This window comes from Marmota flaviventris, chromosome 10 (genome assembly GCF_047511675.1).
Source record: "Marmota flaviventris isolate mMarFla1 chromosome 10, mMarFla1.hap1, whole genome shotgun sequence".
In the NCBI taxonomy this organism is placed as follows: Eukaryota; Metazoa; Chordata; class Mammalia; order Rodentia; family Sciuridae; genus Marmota; species Marmota flaviventris.
Genome location: NC_092507.1, coordinates 45,696,105 through 45,718,321, shown reverse-complemented (window position 1 = coordinate 45,718,321; position 22,217 = coordinate 45,696,105). Strand labels below are relative to the sequence as shown.

At 42.7% G+C, this 22,217-nt stretch overlaps 1 protein-coding gene across 2 annotated transcripts in view; it reads left to right on the top strand.

Annotated features, from left to right (window-relative positions):
* Nucleotides 1-1,742: 1,742 nt before the first annotated feature.
* Nucleotides 1,743-22,217, top strand: part of Dab1 (DAB adaptor protein 1) — a 279,191-nt gene continuing 258,716 nt past the window's right edge. For both annotated transcript variants that reach the window (XM_071618735.1, XM_027944995.2), the window contains exon 1: nucleotides 1,743-1,809. In XM_071618735.1, the coding sequence (XP_071474836.1) occupies nucleotides 1,743-1,809 (67 nt within the window). The remainder of the gene's footprint in view (nucleotides 1,810-22,217) is intronic.

Genomic DNA, 22,217 nt, shown 5'->3' with positions numbered 1-22,217 from the left:
CTGGACCAGCGTGATAGCACAATGCATGTTTGTCTACATGAAGGAGCCAGTGGTCATATCTGACTCAGAGTAGGTCCTAGTAAATATTTGCCATGATAAAATGGTAAATATTATCAGTAAAATTGGTTATGTCTATATGTGACCATAGGATCTCCCATGGGATGTTGACTTTGGGGAGGAGGAGTTGGAAGGGTTGGGGTTAGTGAAACGGTACAGACAGGAGATGATGCAGATGTTGCAAGCATTCTCCTTTTCCATATAGGATTTTGTGAACCCCATTCTGTGAAGATAATTTTCTGTTTTCTTTAGTTGTAACCTTAGATCTTTTAGCTCAAGTACTTTCATCCAGGACTGCTGTCCTTTGGGGGGGAAAAACTTATTAAAACAAAAATCTAACTCAGGTATCTTTGCAAAAATGGAAATTTCCTCATATGTAAGCTTTACTGTAATATTATGTGGCTTTTATATTAAACCTTCTAGTTAAGCCATCTTTAATTGTCATGATTAAGAGGTTTAGGTCATTATTCTTTCTGAACTGAAACTGGCATTCAAGGTCAACCCCTCTTAAATTAAGCAGTTCTCATTCTGTAGAAGAAGCGAAGAATTGGATGCAGAATTTGAAGATCCATTCCTCTATTTCTGGTTGCTTTTTGTTAATATTCATCAAAAGCGGATGACTGGTAAAATGTTTGTGTTCAGTGGAGCTCTCAGATGTAACTCTCAGATAGGTAGTCCCTGGGAAAGACTATTGACAAACGGAATACATTTATTCAATTTAATTGCAATCAAATGAGATAATGTATGTGAAGCAGAAACACAGCACATAGTATCTAGTAAGTGCACAGTAAATAGCAGCTATAATTGAAGTGGCCACATTATCATAATTATCATGATTCTCCTCCCAGCACTGTCTGGACTGAACAGTACCTAGTGTCGTGGGATGCATATTTATCAGAATGAATGAATGAATGAATGAAACGTGCGTCCGCCCACTCCTTTTCATTCTGTCCCCCATTAAATGCTTGTCTGCTCTTATAGCTGGGGGGAAAGCTGACATAAAAATTGGCTTACTGGAGACTTTCTCAGCCCCATTTGTCACCTTACCCTTGGAGCCCAATTACATGTCAACTCCATGTCCTCTCTGATGCCTGCCAGTGAGAGACTGACTGGAGATCGCTCCCCTTTGATCTGCCTTAGCTGCCCAGGCTCAGATCAAGCTTGGCTGATGGATGGGTGCCCCATCATTGGAAATGACTCCACAGGGTTGACCAGGAGATACGTCTGTGCAGTATTTTCTGGGTGGCATCTAGTGCTTAACAACAAGGAACATGGGAAACAAAGAGGTGCATTTTTGTCTCTCTTGAAAATCAGAGTTTAACAAATCTATTTTGAGTTACCTAGTTCGAGACCAGTCTTGTAGATAAGCCACTCATGTGAGTTGCTGTATAAATCCTATGCATTCCAGAAGTTTGTATATGAAGAACAAGATTTTTTTTTTATTTGTAGGGTTTGTAGGCTTGCCATTCATCACCCCCAACCCCTGCCCAATTTCTGTTTGATTTTCAAAGAAGGATTGTTCTGAATGTTCTCTTGCCTTGATTTACAGCACTCCCAAAGAGTGAATGACGTGTGCAGCTCGGGGTGCCGTTTCTGAAGGGAGGAGCCTTTCTCTTGGAGAGGAGTCCTCGATGAGCCTGGCCGAGGCCCGGGATCTGTGTGAAGTGGACTAAGGATTAAGTAGGATGTCAACTGAGACAGAACTTCAAGTAGCTGTGAAAACCAGCGCCAAGAAAGACTCCAGAAAGAAAGGTAGGGCCCAATTTGCTCTCTTTTTGGTGGCTTCTTTTCTGTGCAGAAATGAGGTTTTAATCTATGGACTGAGATAAACAAATATCTTTATGATTGTTATTTTTTTAAGTTATTTGCTATTTTCTGTACTCATTATATTTCATTGATAAAATCTGAAATTCTTTTCCAGGATCTCCAAAACCCTTCCAGATATGCCTTCTATCCATCCCTCCAGCAGCATCTCTCCCTCTCTCCAGTTCCCCAATCTGTTTACACTGCAGGCATTCTCCCTGTTGTAGTTCACCATTCTGTATACCAGTGGTTCTCAGAGGCAGCACCAGTGTCTCCTGGAGGGCTTATTATTGTGCAGATTGTTGAGTACCATCCCCAGAATTCCTAGTCCTGTAAGTCTGGAGCAGCTCAAGACTTTGCATTTTCTAACCAGTTCCCAGGTGATGCTGGTCCTGCTGGTCCAGAGACCACATTGAGAACTACTAGACTATTACCAGAAATCCTTTTGCTCTTCACTTTTTCTACCTTTCTCATTCTCCAGGTTGATCTAACGGAGGCTCCTGGGATGGCTCTTTCTTCCAATTGGAATCCGTTGCCTTCTTTTGTTTGTTTCTGTAGCACTTTGTTTATATCTGGCTTTATTAGAAATGTGCTCTGGTTGTGAGTCACCTGTATTGGGAACTGCTTCAGAGCTGGACCTCTTTTTCACAAAGCTAGCTGATAAGGAAGATGGACATGTCTGGAGCGAGAGAAAAGCAATCCTATCACTTTCCATGTTTGGGGGGAATTTGATCCCGTGGCTTTATGACCATACCTTTCAGTACATTAGTACTGAATTAGAAGTAAGCTGTGTGTGTGTGTTCTCCCTGTGGTTTTAGCACATTCCTTGCCAGGTCTTCTCAGTTCCAAGGAAAGGGATTAAAAGAGCTCTCTTTCAGACCTAGAAATCCATCCATGTGGGTTTGCAAACCAGGATGCCCTTTGCTTCTTCCTATAGGTGGCAATTTGTCCAAGACATCACTGTGCCTGCTCTTTGTGCAGTCTGATGGCATTTGCCTGACACTATCCAAAGCAGAAGACCTAAGTGTAATACATATGCAGCTCTGGATTGATGAAACCCAGGAAGGGCATTAAATTTGTCTTTTGATGTTTATTCAAAACACAAATATTTTGAAGGCCGTCTGTTCCAATCCCTAAAACTTAATGTTAAACCCTGTTTTCTATGCATCATGGTCTAAGAATAATAAAAGGAAAGCAAGTGGGTGAGAGAAGAGGTCTTGAGAGAACTGCTTTGTGTGTGTGTGTATGGGTGGGGGGTGAAACCTGGTATGTCCTGAAATTCAAATGCTTTTTCAGTGGAAACTGACAAGTTATATTTTTGCATCAAATTTAACCTTTTTCCACAAAATGTGTGCACTTGAATACTTAATGCATTAAAAATTGTATCTTAGTGCATATTTTTTCATTCTTAATTTTAACATGCAAAATCGGAAGCATTCTGAAGAGAGGATTCAGACTTTCAGGACATGGGCTTGGTTGGGGATTTGGGGCGGGAGCTTGAAGGTCACACTTTAGAACCTCCTCATATTCATGTTCTAAGAAGCCTTAAAATGAGCACAAAATACGTGAGGAAGTCCTCTAGAAAGTGCTCAGACCAGAGAGTCTGGACAGGCTGACCTCGGTTCAAGTTGTAGCTCTCCCACTTCCTCAGCGTGTGACCTTAGACAGCTGCATAACTTCTCTGAGCCTCAGTTTCCTTTCCTACAAAATAGAAATAAGATGTTACAATCCTCAAAGACTCTTTATGAAATTAACAGGAACAAGGCAATTAAAATACTTTGTATAGTACTTGGCATATATTACTCAGCCAAGGTTAGCTGTGTTCCTCCCCCTCTTCTTCCTCATCTTTGTCTCCTTTACCTTCCACCTTATTCCTTCTCTTTCTTGTCATCTTTCATCATTTCTCTTCTCCTCCTTTTTTTTTCTTTTCCACTATCAGCTTGGGATAACAACAAAATACCATAGAATTGGATGGCTTAAACAACAGAAATGCATTTCTCATAGATCTGGAGGCTGGAAGTCTAAGTTCAAAATGCCAGCAAATTCCGTTCCTAGTCAGGGCTCTCTTCCTGGCTTGTATACAGCTGCATCCTCACATAGAAGACAAAGAGCAAAATCAATCAACAGATTGAGATATCTCCCTCCCTGACCCCTCACCCCCTTATTTGGCCACCATTCCTATCAGGAGAACACAATCCTCATAATGTCATCTAATCCTAATTAGTTTCCAATGCCTCCATTTCCAAATATCATCTCACTAGGGGTTAGAGCTTCAAAGTGTTCATTTTTTAATGGGACATGAATATTTAGTCTGTAACACACCTGCTTAGTCGTTGTCCTCCTCCTCCTCCTCATTGTACTTTTTTATCCTCTTATCCCATTTTATAATCAAGGGGCTGATTGTTTGTAATTGTGCAATAGCGATAAATACTCTTTATTCCAGATATACTTGTCTGGACCAGGGTGTCATGAAAGCACACATCTGCACTGAAAAGAGAAAGAATGTGCTTGTAAGAGCATCCATTCATTTCTTTATTTTTCAGTATTGACAGCAGAATGATTGGTACTCTATTGAACAAATGTTGCTAATTTGGTAAAAACAAGAACTACAAAAGGAATAAACCACTTACATATGGATTTTGAATTTTGAATATAATAATGCTGTTGAAATCTTTTACTAATACTTTACTCAGTTCTTCTTGGATTTTTCTATAGAGACAACATACAACTTCCAAATAAGTGTTTGTTCCAATCCTTCAGTACTTCATTTTTTTTCCTATCTTATTGCATTGGCTGGGCCTGTCTTTATAGTACTTAATGATAGTAGGTGTCCTTATTTTGTTTCTCAATTAATTAACATGCTTCTTAATGATATTTTAATGTGATATTTAAGCTCTTACTAAAGGTTCTTTATTCCGTTTTAGATATTCTAGGAATTTGTTTTTTACATTTGGATTTTACTATATGATTTTTTCTGTATTTATTTAAATGATTGTACATATTTTCCTTTATATATATGCATTTACTTTTGCATTTTGTATTATAATACATTTGTATGTGTTTGTGTGTGTGTGTGATGGATTTGACTGGTAGATTTTCTGAGCTGAATTTCTGGGATCGAACTTACTAAGTCACAGTGTACTGTTTTCTGTACCCTATTAGATTTGATTTGTTGGGTTACAGTGTTTTTTTTATCTGTATTCATCAACAGAATTTCTTTTGTTAGAAAATCTTGTATCTGGTATTTTTAAAGTTATATCCTTGTATAAGAGTGTTGGTAGGAAGGAAACACTGAATGATATTTAGGCTTGTTTGCAAAAGAAGAAAATTTCCTTTTATAGTAATTTCATTTAACTTTTTAAAAATGATAAATGCTTTTTACTGAAATGAAAAAATGCATACATAATCCTATGTAACAAAAATGACTATCATTAACATTCTAAGGTATTTCCTTCTGGACTGATGTTCTAAAATAATATGTGGTTGAGATCATACTCCTCAATTCTATATTCTGTTTTGTTACTTGACATTAAATCAGCAGTGCATTTCCTATATTATTACATGATATTACAGAACAGAAGAGAGCTTCCCCCTTGGCAAGATTTAGATGGTTCCTGGGGCAGATATTTTACTTTATGCAAAAGAATTCCTTGCACTGTAGGTCAGCTGCTGTGAGAAGGAGTGGCATAAAAGCAAGACCCTTCAAGTTCCTCACAAGCCTGTCACCTTGTTTCTTTAACCCAGGCTGTTGAAAGTAAGCCAGGCAGTTTCAAACACAAGTCACATAGGGCATATTTCATCATAAAATGAGTTTCTAGACAGGCTATGTATGAAATCTAACTAGAGTATTCACAATTCAAATAAGGGATGGAAGTAGTGAAAAATAAAGTTGTTTACTTCATTTCATTTTATTGGATTGTGTCACTACATATACAGCTTGTCAAATGGTCCCTGTTCTGGGAGTAGAATTTGATGGAGGGCCAGAGGAAGAGAATGTATATTTTCAGGTTCATTACCTGCCATCAAAGGGAGAGAATCAGTTGATGCAATTTTTGTTATTAGTAATCCCAGTCTTAGGGCCCCCCAGTGGAAGGCCATGGTGGAGGAATGAGTCCCAGAGTAAGCTGACACAGATATTTCTGGGGCAGGGTGTAGGATTTTTCAGTCAATACCACCTAACAGCTCAATGTAGTAGAAAGAATACTGGCTTCAGAGTTAGGTGGACCTGGTTTTTGATTCAAACTCATTATCCACTGGGTACCCAGAGAGGCTATATGGCCTCTTTGAGCCTGATTTCACTTACCTTACGGGTGTGTGTGTGTGTGTGTGTGTGTGTGAGAGAGAGAGAGAGAGAAGAAGAAGAAGAAGAAGAAGAAGAGGAGGAGGAGGAGGAGGAGGAGGAGGAGGAGGAGGAGGAGGAGGAGGAGGAGGAGGAGGAGAGGGAGGGAGGGAGGGAGGGAGGGAGGAAGGAAGGAACTTCAGGGTCTGTCACATGGCACTGGCTTAATAGAGGTGGCCTTTCTGACTTTTTCCTGAGATCACAGTCCAGCATTGTCTCCTTGTTTTCAAGAAACATCTGAACATTAACTTATTAGCTTTCCTTCTATTTGTGTTAGAGCTTGTCCCAAGTAACATCAGTTAATGACACCACCACCAACAAAGAGCATCTTTATTATTTCCTGCCAGAAGAATTTTTGCACAAAGAATTAAGACTCTAATTGGATCCAGGAGAAGTTGGTGGTGATGCCTCTTGCTTAAGTCATAGCAAACCAAGTTTAAACCCTGATCTGTACCTCGGTAGCTGTGATAATTTTGGAGGTTTCCTAGATAGTTCTGTCTAGTTTATATGAAGGAATGGTTCTGATAATGTTGTACTCCTACCTGGTCTCTTAGCTCCAGAAAATAAGCTCTATTAACATTGGTTACCACTTAGGAGCTTCTAAAATGCCATCATATTCATGATCCTATAGGATCCCCAGGAGCCTGGAGAGTGTTTGGTTGGTTGGTTTTGCTTTACAGAATCTTTTATCAGGCTTATTTATCATCACTTCTATTTGCTGCTCCCATCCTGCAGAGGGACAGCCTGGGGTCAGGATTCTGGATTTGAACTCATACCTCAGGTCAATCCCTCTCTGGTGGTAGAATTTCAGACAAGCCTCTGCTTTTTGAATTTGATTCCTCAGCCACCAAATGGATGTGAAATAATATATGCTTGGTCAAATTAGAAACACGGGAGAGGCATAACTAATTATTTAGTTCTTTTTTGCATGAATATTTGTCCAGCCCCTGCCATGAGCCCAGCCTGTGCTTGGAGTTCTGGGGATCTCCTCAGGAGGAGATGCTTTCTCCAGGTGGCCCACGCTGTGGTTAAGAACTTGTAGCTAAGAGGAGGGCCTTCTGGTTTGTACAGGTCTCATCCTTCCCTGAAAAGAGAAACTGCTTTTCTATTTTGCTATTTTTATTCATTCTCAGTCTGTTACTTTTCATAAAATGTGTATATATTACTTTTGCTCCAGGTTTATTAATTATTTATTAATTATTTATTAAAGTCATCATAGTGAAGAAAATTCTTATAAGAATTATTTTTATTGTCTTCCTGACTAAAAGCAAGTGTTTTTTTCCCCCTAATGTTAATAAATACAAGTAGCACAGTACCTTGAATGTCTCTGTGTATCAAAACATGAATAAATGCTCTAGATGTTGATGTGCATAAGAGGTCATAAGGAGTTAAGGCTGGGCAGGGCGAGACGGTTCTCAAGAGCAAAAGGACTTGCCAGCAGTCACTCAACTGGTCAGCAGTGGGTGCAGGGCCAGAGCCCAGCACTAACTCCCTGGCCGGAACTCCTTCAGCTCTATATGTTCCATACATTTACGGTTCTACCACGAACTTAGGTTGACTTCTGTGTTTGCTCCCCGTTCCTTACCATGAAGTCTTCTGGAAAGAAGGTGTTGGATGAACTGGAATTAGATAAACTTCAGTTTGAGTCAAGGCTCAGCACATTTTCCACTTGTGTATTGTGGGCTACTTATTTTTTCTGAGCCCCAGCTTCTTCATCTGTAAAGTAGGGGTTATAGCCTACTACCTGTCTAGTAGCAGGTACAGCAATGAGGATTACAAGTTCACAGGTACAGAATGCCTAGCACAACACTGTACATGGACTCCACATAAAGAAACTTTCCCTCCCTCTCTTATTTCCAACTCCCACCAGCCCTGAGAGCTAGCCCTTGTCTTAGTGCTTTAGGACGGGAGGAGAGTTACAGGTACCCTTTTCCATGGGGCTATGGGTAGCCAGTGAGAAAAAGGAACAGGTCAATCTTCAAATGGATTTTGTCCCAAGAATAGCTGAGAAGATAAACAGGAAATAGAAAAGAAAATGGACCCTGTTGTCAAGCTTCAAATATTTATTAATGGCCGCCATCATGCTTACTAGGCATTTTAGATAAACTGCCTCCAGTGAACCCAGGTCTTATATTGTGCCATTGAATACACAAGAAAATAATGTCCAGAGAAGTCAAGACACATGCTCCAGGTTACCTGGCTTGTCTACCAGAGTCGCAGTGCACAGGACCTGCCCAAAGCTCATGCCTGTGCTATCTTTCCTGAATGCCTCCTGTGGGTATCCTTCATGGCTTGATGAAAGAGGGTTGAGTGATTTGAAAAATTATAGGGCCTATGCTTATTTGGGGAAGGGGGCATGGAAACTGGTCACATTATATAGATTCTTGGTGCCATTCTGTCTTGCAGGGCTTATGATCGCGGTGAGCTAGTCTCGTCTGCCTGTGTAAATTGCAAGTTTTCAAAATTCAAAATCAAGTAGTCAGTTACAATAAAACATAAATTTCCCTGAGGTTGGTTAGTCCAATTTTGGGGCTTCAGGACTGGAGGGAGGGAGTAATGTTTTTAGGCCAAGAAGTCCAGTTCTCTATGGTGAAATAGATTGTCAAATGACAGGACATGAAGTGGAAAGTGACTTCTGCCCTTTCGGTGGTCCCTTGGTCTGAATGTAGGAGAGGACACAGCACTCAGAGTGGTCATTTGAATGGACTTCAGTTTTAGTTGGTGCCTGAGTTCAGGATCGCGTTCTAACCTTGCACAAGGTTGGGCTTTCTCCTTCGCTCTTTCACCCCTTCTTTCCTCCTTGAATGTGTTCTGTAACTCTAGCAGCACAACCCATAGGACAATACCCAGGCCCTTCACAGGTGGTCTTTCTCCTCTTTGGTCCTTCTGCTGCCTCATACCCTGAGCTGTGATGAGCTTCAGGTCTCAGGAGGCACCTGTGTGTGGACTGCTCCCTCTACTTGGGCCATCTCTTACCAATTCACTTGGCTGCTCCTGCACCTTTCAACCTTCGGTAACCATTTGACTAGCCATCACCCTCAACACCTTGAGCCTTCTAATGTCCTCTGTTAATTAACTAGTAGTCATCAGTCTGTGTGACTGCCTACATGTTTTCCTGATCCATTCATTCTTTCTCTTCTCACTGTCTTCCTCCTGAAAGTACTTCAAGCTGTCTTCATCTCTCATCTGGGTCATTGTACATCCTCCTGAGTAGTCTAGACATTCTCAGTATTACCCATCTCCAAGCTACTGAGGACACCACTCACTAACATGGAGATTTGATCAGTTCACATCCCTGCTTAATCCCTTCAGTGGGGGTTCCTACTGTCCTCAGGGTAGAGTCTGCTTATCTTGGGATCCAAGAGGCTCCATCTCACCTGACCCCTCCTTATCTTTCCAGGGACATCTCTCCCCATTCTTCATAATCATACTCCACTCAGTGGCTCAAGAGGATTTATGTCAGTTCCTTGACCCTACCATGTTGTTTTTTACACTTTGGGTTTTGCACATGCTTTTTCTTCTCCCAACAATATACATTTTTCTTTATTTATTCTTTAGTTTCAAGTTAGATATTACTTTCCCAGATATTCTTTAGTGACCCATTGCAATGCATGCACACCACCTGGTGAGCTTTCAAAGCACTTCCAATTAATAATCATATGTTAAGTTTATTTTTTGCTCCTCTTTTCACTTACTAGACAGAGCTCTGCAAGAACAGAGACTGATTTGTTAGCCACTTTACTTCTACCATTAAGGACTGATTCTGAAGGTATCATTATGCATCAGGATTTGTTGAATCTATAAATGAATGAATTGACTGAGGACTACATGAGTCACATCTGATTTCCTGGACAATGGAAGGGCCCCCTAGCACTCGGTACCTATTCAAGTCATCACAATTGCCACATCCTTCTCTTTTATTTTTAATTATTTTTCTGTCTTGGTCCTTGGCTCTGAGTTCCTAGCACAGTACCTGGCATATGGTAAGTACCAAGTCAATGTTTATTGAATAAACTTTCCTAAATGGTACAAGAGTATGATTCGCACAGGAGAAAAGATAATTTAAAAGAATAACACAGACACCTCCCCTAAGAGCTGCTTCTTAAGAGTCTTATTGCATGGCATTTGAAATTCCTACCATTCAGCAGGCTCCTTCCCCTGTCGTGATGTGTGTCCAATCATGTCTGGTGCCATAATTTAGCGTGATGTGGGCCATATTGGTAGTAAGAGCTATACGATTTGCCATATTAGTTCATCCCACTGCTTCATTAAGCTCAGTGTGCTGCCTCTGGCAGTGGCTGGGCCTGAATTTTGATGTTTGGAAGAACAAAGCCCTTCACATTAGCCCTCCAAGTCCTTGATATCACTGGGAGTCAGGTTAAGTGTATGCTCCTTCTCCGAGTTGGAGTCTTCGTCTTTGCAGATAATCAGCAAATGACCCAGAGCGTGGGGTTTTATTATTCTGTGTGAGTTTGCTAAGCAGACGCTGTTCCCAGGTGGGCTGGAATTTCAGCAGTCCTTGCCTACTGCAGCATTCCTTTTAGGGTAGTCAGAGTATACTTGCAGCAAGATGGAATGTGTCTGCACAATTTATCAAGAGGGCACATGTGGGGCAGAGGAACAGGAACATGGAGGTGAAAGAGGGACCCATATCTGTTGGTTGTGTGCCCATGTGTCCATGTTTTCCCGATGTAAGTTTGAAAACAGCCTTTAGACAGGGTTCCCATCTTAAAGACAACTGAGGCTCAGAAAGATGAACAGCTTGCCTGAAGCCACACAACATAAAAATAAAGGGGCCAAGATCTCTGACCCCAGAGCCTGCCTGCCTATGTGCTTAACAGTAGACTTGACTTCTCCCTATTGTGTGGTGTGTCTTCTTACCAAATGTCAGGTCCTGCTTTCACTGGAAGACAGCTTTCTATGGGTATGGCACCTGTAGGCGAAATGGGCTCAGCAAGGAACAGGAGTGATGGCAGAGTTGATCGTGTAGCTAGAAAGACACAAGATATAGAAGTACTTCTTTGTGACAGGGGGAAGGTTTCACATGCAAGGCTCCCCATGGTTGAGTAGAAATGTTTTCCTGGTTGGGTTTTCCTACTAAGGAGGATGTCAGATGTTTTCCAGATAAGAAAGTAAAAAGTCGGTGAACTTGAAGGATTTTGACATGCATAAATTGAAACGTGTAGTATTGCTTTTAATTGGCATTTGCATCGCTGTGACCAATATGCTTGACAAGGACAACTTAGAGGGGGAAAAGTTTATTTTAGCCCAAGGTTTCAGAGTTCAGTCCAAGGTCAGCAGACTCCAGAACTCTGGGCCTGAAGTGAGGCAGAAAGAACTTCATGGCAGAAGGGTGTGGTGGAGGCAGGCAGCTCAGGACATGGCAGCCAGGAAACAGAGAAAGAGCTCTGCTCACAGGGACAAAGGAGAAACCCAAAGTCATGCCCCCAGTGACCTACATCCTCCAGCCATACCCTAGTGCCTGTAGTTGCCATCCAGTTGATCCACCCAAGTGGATTAATCCACTGATTAGGTCATAGTTCTCATAATCAGATCATTTCATCTCTGAGTATTCTTGCATTATCCCACACTTAAGTTTTGGGGGGATACTTTATAGCCAAACCATAACAAATATGTTAAAGGAAAGAATCATTTCTAGATTTTAATTGTAACAAGCACTTCAGAAATGCAGCCCAGGACATTTTTGCAAATCCCCTCAATCTACGAATATCATCATTAGCCCAGTTCACCTCCCAGTGGGCAGACCCACACCAGAAATAATAACCAGGCTACTACTGGTGAGAGTAGTTAATTATAGAATATCAGACAGTGTTCTCCAATTTTTATTCCCATTTTTTCCACTTGGAATAACCCTTTAAGATAGCTGATTTTTAAACCTCAAGTTTATAGATGAGGAATGCAAGAAGTTGAAAAGGCAAGATGAAGTGAGTTGCAAGTCAGAACCTACCCCTTTGTAGCCCTGTAGTACAGACTCCCTTTGCAATGCATTGAAGGTTTCATGGGCCTTATATGCACCTGGTACATTCTAGCACATCAAACTGCAGGGCGCTCCTTAGCATGCACGAATGTGCTTCTGCTCTCCTCCCAGCCCAGAAGTCCTGCTGTCTGGTTTCTGTCTTGCAAAGCCCACCTGATCCTGTGAGACACAGCTCATAAGGCACTGCCATGAAGCTCTTCCTGTGCTCTCCACCTGTGGAATTGAGCCTTCCTTCCCCTGTGGCCCTCAGCAAACTCTCTCTATCCCAAATGAAGCTCTCATTTCTTTCTTTCACCATTTAGGACTATACACTTTTACACCTTTCTTCCTGTTAGTTTATGTGCTGAGCTGAGAGTTGCTGGCAGGAACTATGTCTTTTCCATCCTTAAATTCCCTCAAAGCAGGGAGGAAGAAAATTAGAGTTGCCAGTGGAGATATCGGAAAATGAAAATTAATTATGTGCCTGCTAAATGCAAGGCAGAGAATCAAATTACTTTGAGCCAGATGCGGTGGTGCATGCCTGTAATCCCAGCACTTTGGGAGGTTGAGGCAGGAAGATCTCAAGTTCAAAGCCAGCCTCAGCAACTTAGTGAAGTCTTAAGCAACTCAGTCAGACCCTTTTGCTAAGTAAAATATAAAAAAATGGCTAGGGATGTGGTTCAGTGGTTAAAGCGCCCCTGGGTTCAATCCCTAGTACTGAAAAAAGAAAAAAAAATTACTTTGACAATTTTCACAAGAGATTTATGAGTTTGATAACATTCCCATTTTGCAGATGAAGAAACACAATAATATGTTCCAAGTGACCCATTATGTAAACGAAAGAGAAGGGATTTTAAAGTCAGGTGTAAATGATCCAATGCACAGGATATTTCCACTAACCCATGCTGTTTTCCAACAGTGACTATCAAATAAAACCTCAGCAGAACTCAGTTCCTAGGGCTCTGATGCTTGTGGAAAACTGGTAGCTACAGAATCTATTTACCTTTATAAAGAATTTATATATCATCATTGCTAATTCACTTCCCTCTAATTTGGGACTATCATTACTGGAGTCTTTCACTTCCCCTGGCTGATGATACTGCTCTAGGGAGAACTTGTATCCCAATTGTTAAATCAGAGGCAAGAAAAGCCATGCGGGAACTCTCACTGGAAGAAGCCCAGCCGATGATGAATAGCAGACCTGAATCTTATCATGTATTTCAGGATGATGTACGGGACTGTTGGAAACTGCCTTTGACAAATGTGCACGGGAAGGGGAATTATCTTCAACAATGAAAAATGTTCTTATTATGTGATCCTAAAAAGGATCAGGACCCCTATCATTGGGAAAATGATCATCCCCATATCCCTTATTAACAGCAGTACAGAAGCGTGTGTTAAAGACATTGGACGTCACACGGAAGCGGTGATTGATAACCATGAGTCGAAATCCGGCTGGACTCAGGAAAGGTAGCTTGATGCTTGATAGCAGGTGCATAATATGCAACTTGCTAAGGTCTCTTTTAGCCTTTGCTTCATGAGGCTTAGCAGGACGTCTTTCTGCTGTTTTAGCCAGTACCCAATGACTTTTTGTCAGAGTAAAGCTGTGAGTAAGTCGCAGAAGATACATGTTTGTAAGAAATAGAACTATTTCCAAAAAAGGCAGCTATGTACCAGGCATTTTAAATATTTGCTTTCATTTTATTTTCACATTTCACATGCATAGGTTGAAACTGAGAGTCACAGATTTCTGGAACACCTGCCCAGAGCTAAAAACCAATAGTTAGGATTTGAACTTGAGCATCTGGTTTTAAGCCTATGCTTTGTTGATCAGAGTAGCTTCTAGTGAATAACTTTCCAGTTAGGGTTCAGAACAGCACAAAATGGAGTAGCTGAAAATAAATGTGAAGATGTCTACTGCAGCCTTCACCATAGTAGATCCCAGATCATAGTAGGTGATCAAGGGATGCTGGTCAGCACATTTTATCAAGGGCTACATAAGGACTAGAGTTCTTTGAGTTTCTTACTTTGCCTCTTTTCTCTCCTTTACTGCCTTAAACAAAAAAGCATTTTCTAAAACCAGGCAATGTTAGCCTTTAAACCAAGATTGTGGCAAGAAGTCTGTATGCAAGAAACTTGTAGATCTAACATGAATGATGGACAACTAAGAATTACAGTTTGTTGCACTGTTAAAATCACATAGCAGAAATAACTGTGATCCAGGGACTTCCCAGAGGAACCAAGAAAGAAACCTGGGGTTCAAATTTATATTTTGTATTTAAATGGATGCTTTGTGAAATATCCTCAATTATTAAGGATATCGTCTACCTTTTGGATTTATATCCCTACTTAGGAAGAACAAATCCTACCCTGTCCTCCAGTGAAAGAAAGATCAGCAGGTCAGAAATCTTTGTTGAACAGTAACTTGTTTCCCCTTGTTCCAGAGTAAAGGCTCCTTCAAGTTATAGTATCTTATTCATTTCCTATTATGCATAGGGCCTGGTACATAGTATATGCTCATTAAACAATTGTTGAATAATAAAATAGTCTACAATTAAATAGGTAATTCTTTGGCCTTTGATCCTCAGTTTTCTAGATTCTATAATTTATATTCCATTTATATTTGATGCTTTGAAATAATGATTACTATGATTTCTCCTCCCACTCTCAAAGTTATGGATTGTAAACAGATTTTGTGTAATTTGCCACTGTCAGTCAATTTTAACGGCTGCCTAGAGCATGATGTGTAGGATTTTGCAGTCATGTCCTGGCCTTCAGCGAACACAGTGAAAACTCAAGTTTATTTATTTATTTATTTGAGAGCTTTGTTTCCCCTGCACATGAATAGGTGCATACCAGCATGCAAACACAAGCAATCTAATATGATCCTGCCATGTACTTAATTCTGCATAACTTTTTCACACAGCCTCCCAATTTTAGGTATTTTCGGTCATAAAATCCTGCAGTACTAAGCAATGTAATTTCTTTCACTTTTTCTCACAAAATCTTTCTCCCAACTCTTCTGTCATCGTTGCCATTTGTAAGTGGTCCATTCTGAAATTTGCCAAATCTTGCATATGATGTGGGATCCAGAACTGTTTTTAGTAGTAGATGGTTCATTTCTCTTTTCATCTTTGAGCTGATGCAGTGTTTATCTTCTGCTTTGTGGCCAGAAGCAAGTGCTAACATGTTTTCCTGCAACAAGAAGAACCCAAAACTTTAGGGTGTGCTCCCCTTTGTGGGAAACACCACTCTGGGAAAGCACTGACATTAAGATTTGCCATTCAGTGGTGCACGCCTGTAATCCCAGCGGCTCAGGAGGCTGAGACAGGAGGATCACAAGTTCAAAGCCAGCCTCAGCAGAATTGAGGTGCTAAGCCACTCAGTGACACCCTGTCTCTAAATAAAATACAAAATAGGGCTGGAGATGGGGCTTAGTAGTCATGTGACCCTGAGTTCAATGCCAGTACCCACCCCCAAAAGATTTGCCAGTGGTGATCTGTGAGCTCCAGTGCTTTTTGTAGTTCAAATCTTTTAACCTTATCAGCTTATCAACTTTAATATGTAGTCCTGATGCCTTGATTTTTTTGGTTCGTCTGTTTTAATGTGATGAAATGTAAAAATCGAGCTTAGTTTTGTCTCCTCACAATGACTTTGGAGGGGTTTAGTTGATAACCTACCCAAAATACATTTTCTTGATATCTGTCGTCAAGTGATTAGTGCAACTATTTAGTTCTGGTCGTCTTTCCTATTCTTGGTAGATTTATTTTCTCTTCTTAGAATTCTACTGCTGCCTTCTCTGTCTGGGAGACTGGAGATGTCATTTAAACATTGCTTATTAGGATTCCATTATTTGTCTCTCATATACAGTCAGCTAAATCAAAAAGTCAGACAGTGTTTTTAAATTGCAAATTTAAATGACAATTTATAGACCAGGTCTACTGGAAATTTTCTGTCCTTGGCATCCATCATTGTTTGTGGGTATGTAGTTTTATATTCTCTCTCTGTCTCTCTCTCTCTCTCTCTCTCTTTTTATTTTCCTTGAGAGAACAGCACACATATCCATCAGAAAGATCCAAACTGTTTGCAATCAAACAAAAAATGCAATGAAGATCTTGAAAGGAAATGAAGATAAATACCTTATCCCAGAGCTTACTTAAATATTAGTTCTCTTCCTCCTCTTTACCCTCCCTCATCTCTTAAATGGGAAACTTGCCATGTTTGTCACTTTAAGTGTTTAAAGCTGTGGTCTAGATTCAGAAGAAACAAACCATTCACTGGGGGCCTGGGATATGCCAGGTACTGTTATCTTGGTTAGTCTGCATGGAAAACCAAAAATAATACATTGCTAGTAATATTATGTAGTTGTTGTTTATTGAACACTTACCATGCACCAGATCCTCTTCTCTATGATTTTTGTCCTGATTTAAGGCAATCACTGATTTCTAAGGGAGGGAATAGAAATTCCTGGGAGGTAACTTGCCGAGGGCCCAAGGTCAAGCAAAATAGTTCTCCAGCCTCTGGCTTCACCACCATCTACTACCCCAGCCTTGAATTTTATTTTCAGGAAGAGAATTTGAGGCCTATTTGGTATCTCTGTTTTATAAGAATGACAAGTTGAAAAGCCTTTTCACTATGCCTTGGTGAGTTTTAATTTTTAGCAGATTGGGTTGGAAGAGGTGGCTCTAAACCTTGAAATCATCTTCATTTATCGGTCCATTTTCTCTGGGATCAGAGTAGATTGGCAAAGCATTATGATCTTCCATTTCAGAGCTGACGGATTATCCATTGCGCTGGGTGAAATCATCTCTGAAATCCTTCCGAAGCCAGCTGCAGGGCTTGGTACGTTTCAGAAAATGCCCCTGGTACCCAGTAACTTTGGTGGTGAAAATTAATAGGATAAAGTGGACATCTAGAAGACCCGCATGTTAAGCACGGGCCCAGTGCCTCTGTGGTGAGAGACTTTTCCATTTAGAAGAGGAGCTTGCAGGTCTTTGTTGTTGTTTTCTGTTCCATCTCTGCTCTGCAGGCCCCACCATCAACTGTAGATAGGCCAGTGAAGGTCGGTGGGATTTTAATTAAACATAGGAGGTGAGGATGGGGGGAGGTGAGAAGACTTTCTTAGGACTGTGAGAAAAAATAGGGAGGAAGCCAACAGGCCACAGTCCAGGTCTTCCCCTGGGTGAAGGAGAAAGGGAAGGAGGCGGGAAGGGTTGATGGGAACATCTTAGGCTTCAGTGCAGTCCTGTCCAAACTCCAGCAAGACTGGTGGGGCACCCTAGAGCCACAGGCACTCATCAGAGGGGTCTCTCAGAATAGGCCTTGCCTGCATATCCTGCCCTGCTCCATCTGTGGCCTGTGGGAAACATGGTTCTGGTACAGATGTACAGGTGATATCTGAGGGCAGCAGTTGGGACCCTTGGCCTGTCCTTTCTTTGCTATCAGTGAGCCTCAAGATGCATTCTTAAGACCCCCTGAGTTATGACAAACTGATAAGCATTATGCCTAAATATTAGAAGTTGCTATAAGACACCCCCTTTAACTTCTCCAGCTTGCCACTAGGTAATAGAACTAGCCATTTAGATCCTTCTCCTCCTGCCACCCCACAGCACAGAGGCAAAGGTGGGCAAATAGGGGTTAAAAGATAGTGGTAGTGGAAATTGGGGTCCCAAATCCTATGGCCAGTTAATCCTGTAATTCCCAGAACATTTTAACCTCTTGTGGCCTGCAAAGGCTGAAGAGGAAGAGCAGAAAATAGTGATGGGATTGATAACCCAAGAAGGAAGCCTCAGTGTATCCCGTGCCCCATTCTCCCACCACAGACAAAAGCGTGCCCACCCTGCCCACACACGGGGAGCCCCATCTCCTGAACATCTTCCTGATCACCAGCATGATAAGGCCTTGTTTAAAATCGTGCTCCCTGTGACGATGACCAGTGGTTCTTCACAGCACAGCTCAGTTTTTGCGGTGCTGGCTTCGGGATTACAAGGAGTTCCGTTACAGCCCTACTATGTATTTATTAAGCTGGGTGGCATGGGGCAACTTCAAATCCTCTACGTCTCTATTTCCTGACGTGTAAAATGGGAGTTAGGGAACCCCTGCCCCTGAGAGATGATTCAGACCAAAGAAATCATAGAAGAAGGTTCCTCAGCGCAGGGCTGTATAGATGCGGTGAAATACTAAGTTGCTGCTGTCATTTCTGTGAGATAACTGAGGCCTCTGCAGCATGATGACTCCCGGGGACCCCCGGATTTGTGCAGTTGGGATGTGCTGGCGGGGTGTCTGCATCTAGCACTGCCTGGCTCTGTGCTGTGAGGGAGACACCAACACCATCTTCCCTGCCTGCTGGGAGGCTATAGCTTCGCCCTCCAGTGCTACTTGTTGGTCCTCTTTGTGGCTCCCTGCTTAGCCTTCACCTTGGCCTTCCTCTGGAATCAACAGAACCCACTCATGTAAGAAGCAGCCAGGAAGGCTGGGCATCCTGAGTGCCTGGAGCCTGAACTGGCGATCCAGTCACCCTCGTGGAGTCTCTGCAGAGCGCTTGCTCTTGGCTTTATTTTTTCAGACACCCACTTCAGGCTTCTCCTTTTCCATGGTCAGGCCTGCCTTTCTCATGGGCTCAGAACTGGATTTCCTGGCTTCTCCATTCAGGATTCTAACTGAGTCACAAGGCGCCAAGTCCAGGCTCTTGACAGAGAAAGTGTATAAAACAGTTCAGCTCTCATGGTGGCCACCTCCATTCAACAATATTCAAGAGTTATGGACATAGGTGACAGTGGTTATTACTGCCCACTCCGGTGGGTAGTTGGGGCATAGTATGCAAAATAGCGAGGCACAGATTGTACAGGCATACATTTCCAAAAGATGCAGCCTAAATGTCACTTCTTCCAGAAAGTATTTGTGGACAAGCCAAACAGATAGGGCCCTGGGCTGCTCGGCACTCACTTAGTCCCCAGTACCCTTGTCCTCCCTATGTCTGTCTCCCCACCTGACCTGAGTGCATGGGAGGGAACTGATTGCTATTCAAGAACCCCTCCAATAGCCCCATGCTTGCCACAGAAGAGGCGTTCAGTAAATATTTACAGACCCGAGCATCAGCGAATCCGCCACATAATTGTACCATGCAATGAGAAGTGCTTCCCGATGGTGACATGCGACAGCCGTCCTGCCACCAAACAGTTGTTTCCCCCCACCGCAAAGTGCAGTAAACATCAGCAAGGACAGAAGCAGAGCTCCCACGGTGGCTTTTCATGTACAGTCATGTTCTGTGTCTTTGATCCCAAACTCCTTGAGGTTTTGAATGTTAAAGAGCCTGCTGCAGCTCCCCACTTAATAGCCATCCGGCGCCCCATGCATTAATGCCAATTAGCCTGGGAGACATGAAAACTTTGGGGACTTAATGAGCTGAGTTGGCACCTGTTCACTCAGCACTTTGGCCGCATGTTTTGAGCTACTTAAAGCAACAGGATGGTGTCGGGCTTCGGGGGGAATGGCTTACAGAGCCGCGTTTGCTTTTGCTTTGTCCTCTGTTCAGTTTACTTTGGATGACCTAAAGATTTGGGAACAAAAGTGTTTGGAAGCCTCAGCTCACATCACATCCCCCACTCACTTCCCACCTGGGAAGCTGCCTGGTTCAGCAGATGGTCTGAGTCATGGGGACAGCCCAGGTGTGACATTCCCAACTGGCCTGAGTTTGAATCCTCACGTTTGCATGTAGGAGCAGCGTGATAGGGCCAAGCAAGGTGTCCAGCCCTGAGAGCTGCTTAGCAAATACTGGTGGAGGGAGTCGGATGCAGCACATTGCCGTCAATGAAGACAAGGCACGTTCCATGAGAAAGCTCTTGTGTTCATTGCAGAATCACTGGCACCTTTACCAGTACCAGGCTCATAGTAGGTACTCAATAAATATCTGTTGAATAAATGAATGAATAATTGATGAATAGTACTGCGCAGAGTTCCAGCAGGAGAGGGACCTGAATTTGAATCTTTTGCTACTTCTGAACATAGTGAATAAAAATGGTCAGTTTGCTTCATTTCTCTGGAATTCTGGTCCCTTCTCCTTGTCTGGGGATACCATTCCCCCCTCATGGTTTTGGGCTCAGCTGTGAAACATGTGGCCCAGTGTTGGACATATAGTAAATAATCGTTAAACAGCTATTCTCAGTTGTTTTTGTTATTATTTGGTACCCAGGGGCACTTAACTATCGAGCTATATCCCCCACCCTTTTTAATTCTAAAATAGTGTCTTGCTAAGTTGCCTGGGGCCTTGCGAAGTTGCTGAGGCTAGCTTTGAACTTGCAATCCTCCTGCCTCAGCCTCCCGAGACACTGGAATTACAGGTGTGTGCTGCCGCACCTGGCTGTAACTTTAATTATCAATGGAAATGCCAAATTGCTTGCTATCCCCACCTCAGTTTCTTCTTTGACAAAGTGAAAGTACTTCTGTCTGCTCACAGGGTTCATATGAGGAAAAATGCCGCATGCTGCACAGGACATTGGAATGCCTGGCATAAGCTCAGGGCTCAATAAATGGCAGATGATGTCATCCCTAGGAGACTATCTCAGGGCTCAGACAATGCCACCCATCTCCGGAGCATTGTGCAGGAAGAAGGGGGTGGGATTGCGGAGGAGTTTGTCTGGGCTTGGGGTGTGACAGAAGCTTTGGGGACTGGTGTGCAGTGTTCCTGCTTTCCTATGCCACTCACCCTGAAAGAACTTGGGGCTTTTCAAAGGGCCCTTAGGCTATATTATCACGTTTTCACCTAGCAAGCTGTTCCTTTCAGCAGACTGACTTTTACAGTTCTCATGACCAAACGCCAAGCCTTCTTTACCAAAAACCCTTAATCCTTTGATCTTGTCTCACTCACAAGCAATGATTGTCTGCTACCTCTCGCCATACATGATTGATCGAGGATTACCAGGCAGTCATAGCAGTCTGTCTCTAACCTATTTCTCCCTCCCAGCTGGCTTGTCACTCCCAAATGATGCCTGAATGTCAGAGTCTCCCTGATCTCTGGACCATACACTTGGAAAGAAAGAGCAGGGTGGTTGGGGGCAGGGCAAGACTATATCGCCATTGAAAGGGTGAAGGGAGTGGATGAGGAGTAAAAGTGGAGGACATCCTGTGCTGTTAAGATGAAAAGAACCTGTCCATGGGTTCCGGGTGAGCCCACAGACATGCCCACACAGGGCCTCGGAGGAGATGAAGCATCACTGTCCATGCCATGCTGAGAATTCCATCAGCTGTACAAGTGGCCCAGGCAGGGAGGAGAAATCCAGGGTGTTCTAACAAAGCAGACACAGGGTAACTGTGGTGCACTTGAGGCCACAGGGTGAGCAAATGCATCTGATAGGATAAGATGTAGGACTGGTTTGGAATGCTGGCCCCTACCTGTTTGCTCTTGGATTCATGTTCCACCTGTGATGGCAGGACATTCCTCATATCCCAGGGAGCCCACCTTCACAGATTCATCTTCCCTGGGCTCTCCTGATAATGGGCTTGGGGCTATAGTCAGCCAGTAGCAGGCCCTGGTGTGAGACCTGGGACTAGGGCAAATAGAGAGTTTCTTCTCCTCGCTCTGCTGAGGCTCTGGCAATAGCTGAATCTCCTTTGCAGATCCAACTCTTGACACACAGTGTCTCCACCCATGACCCTCCAGAGTAACCCCAGCATAGCTCCAGCCACCAAGGCCCCATCTCCAGGCAGGGCTCTGATCAAGGCACCTCCTTCTTTTGTTGGTCTAATCCCAGGGCTAGCAGCTTCCTGCTCTCACTAATCCTGTATCACTTCCTTTTTTTTGGCCTTTCAGCTTTTCTAACACCATTGTAAGGGTTTCCTACATTAAATTCCCTCTTTGAAGAGCAGACAAGGGCTGATGTTGCCTGACTGGCTCTTGAGGGATTGTCTGTGTTTGAAACTTGGCTCCACAATATTCGATAAAGGGTTCTTCCAATGATCTATTTACCATGCAGAGTCTCATTATTCACCCATAAAATCATGATGTGGAGTATTAGTGTATGTATGGAACCCAGTGGAAGTCTT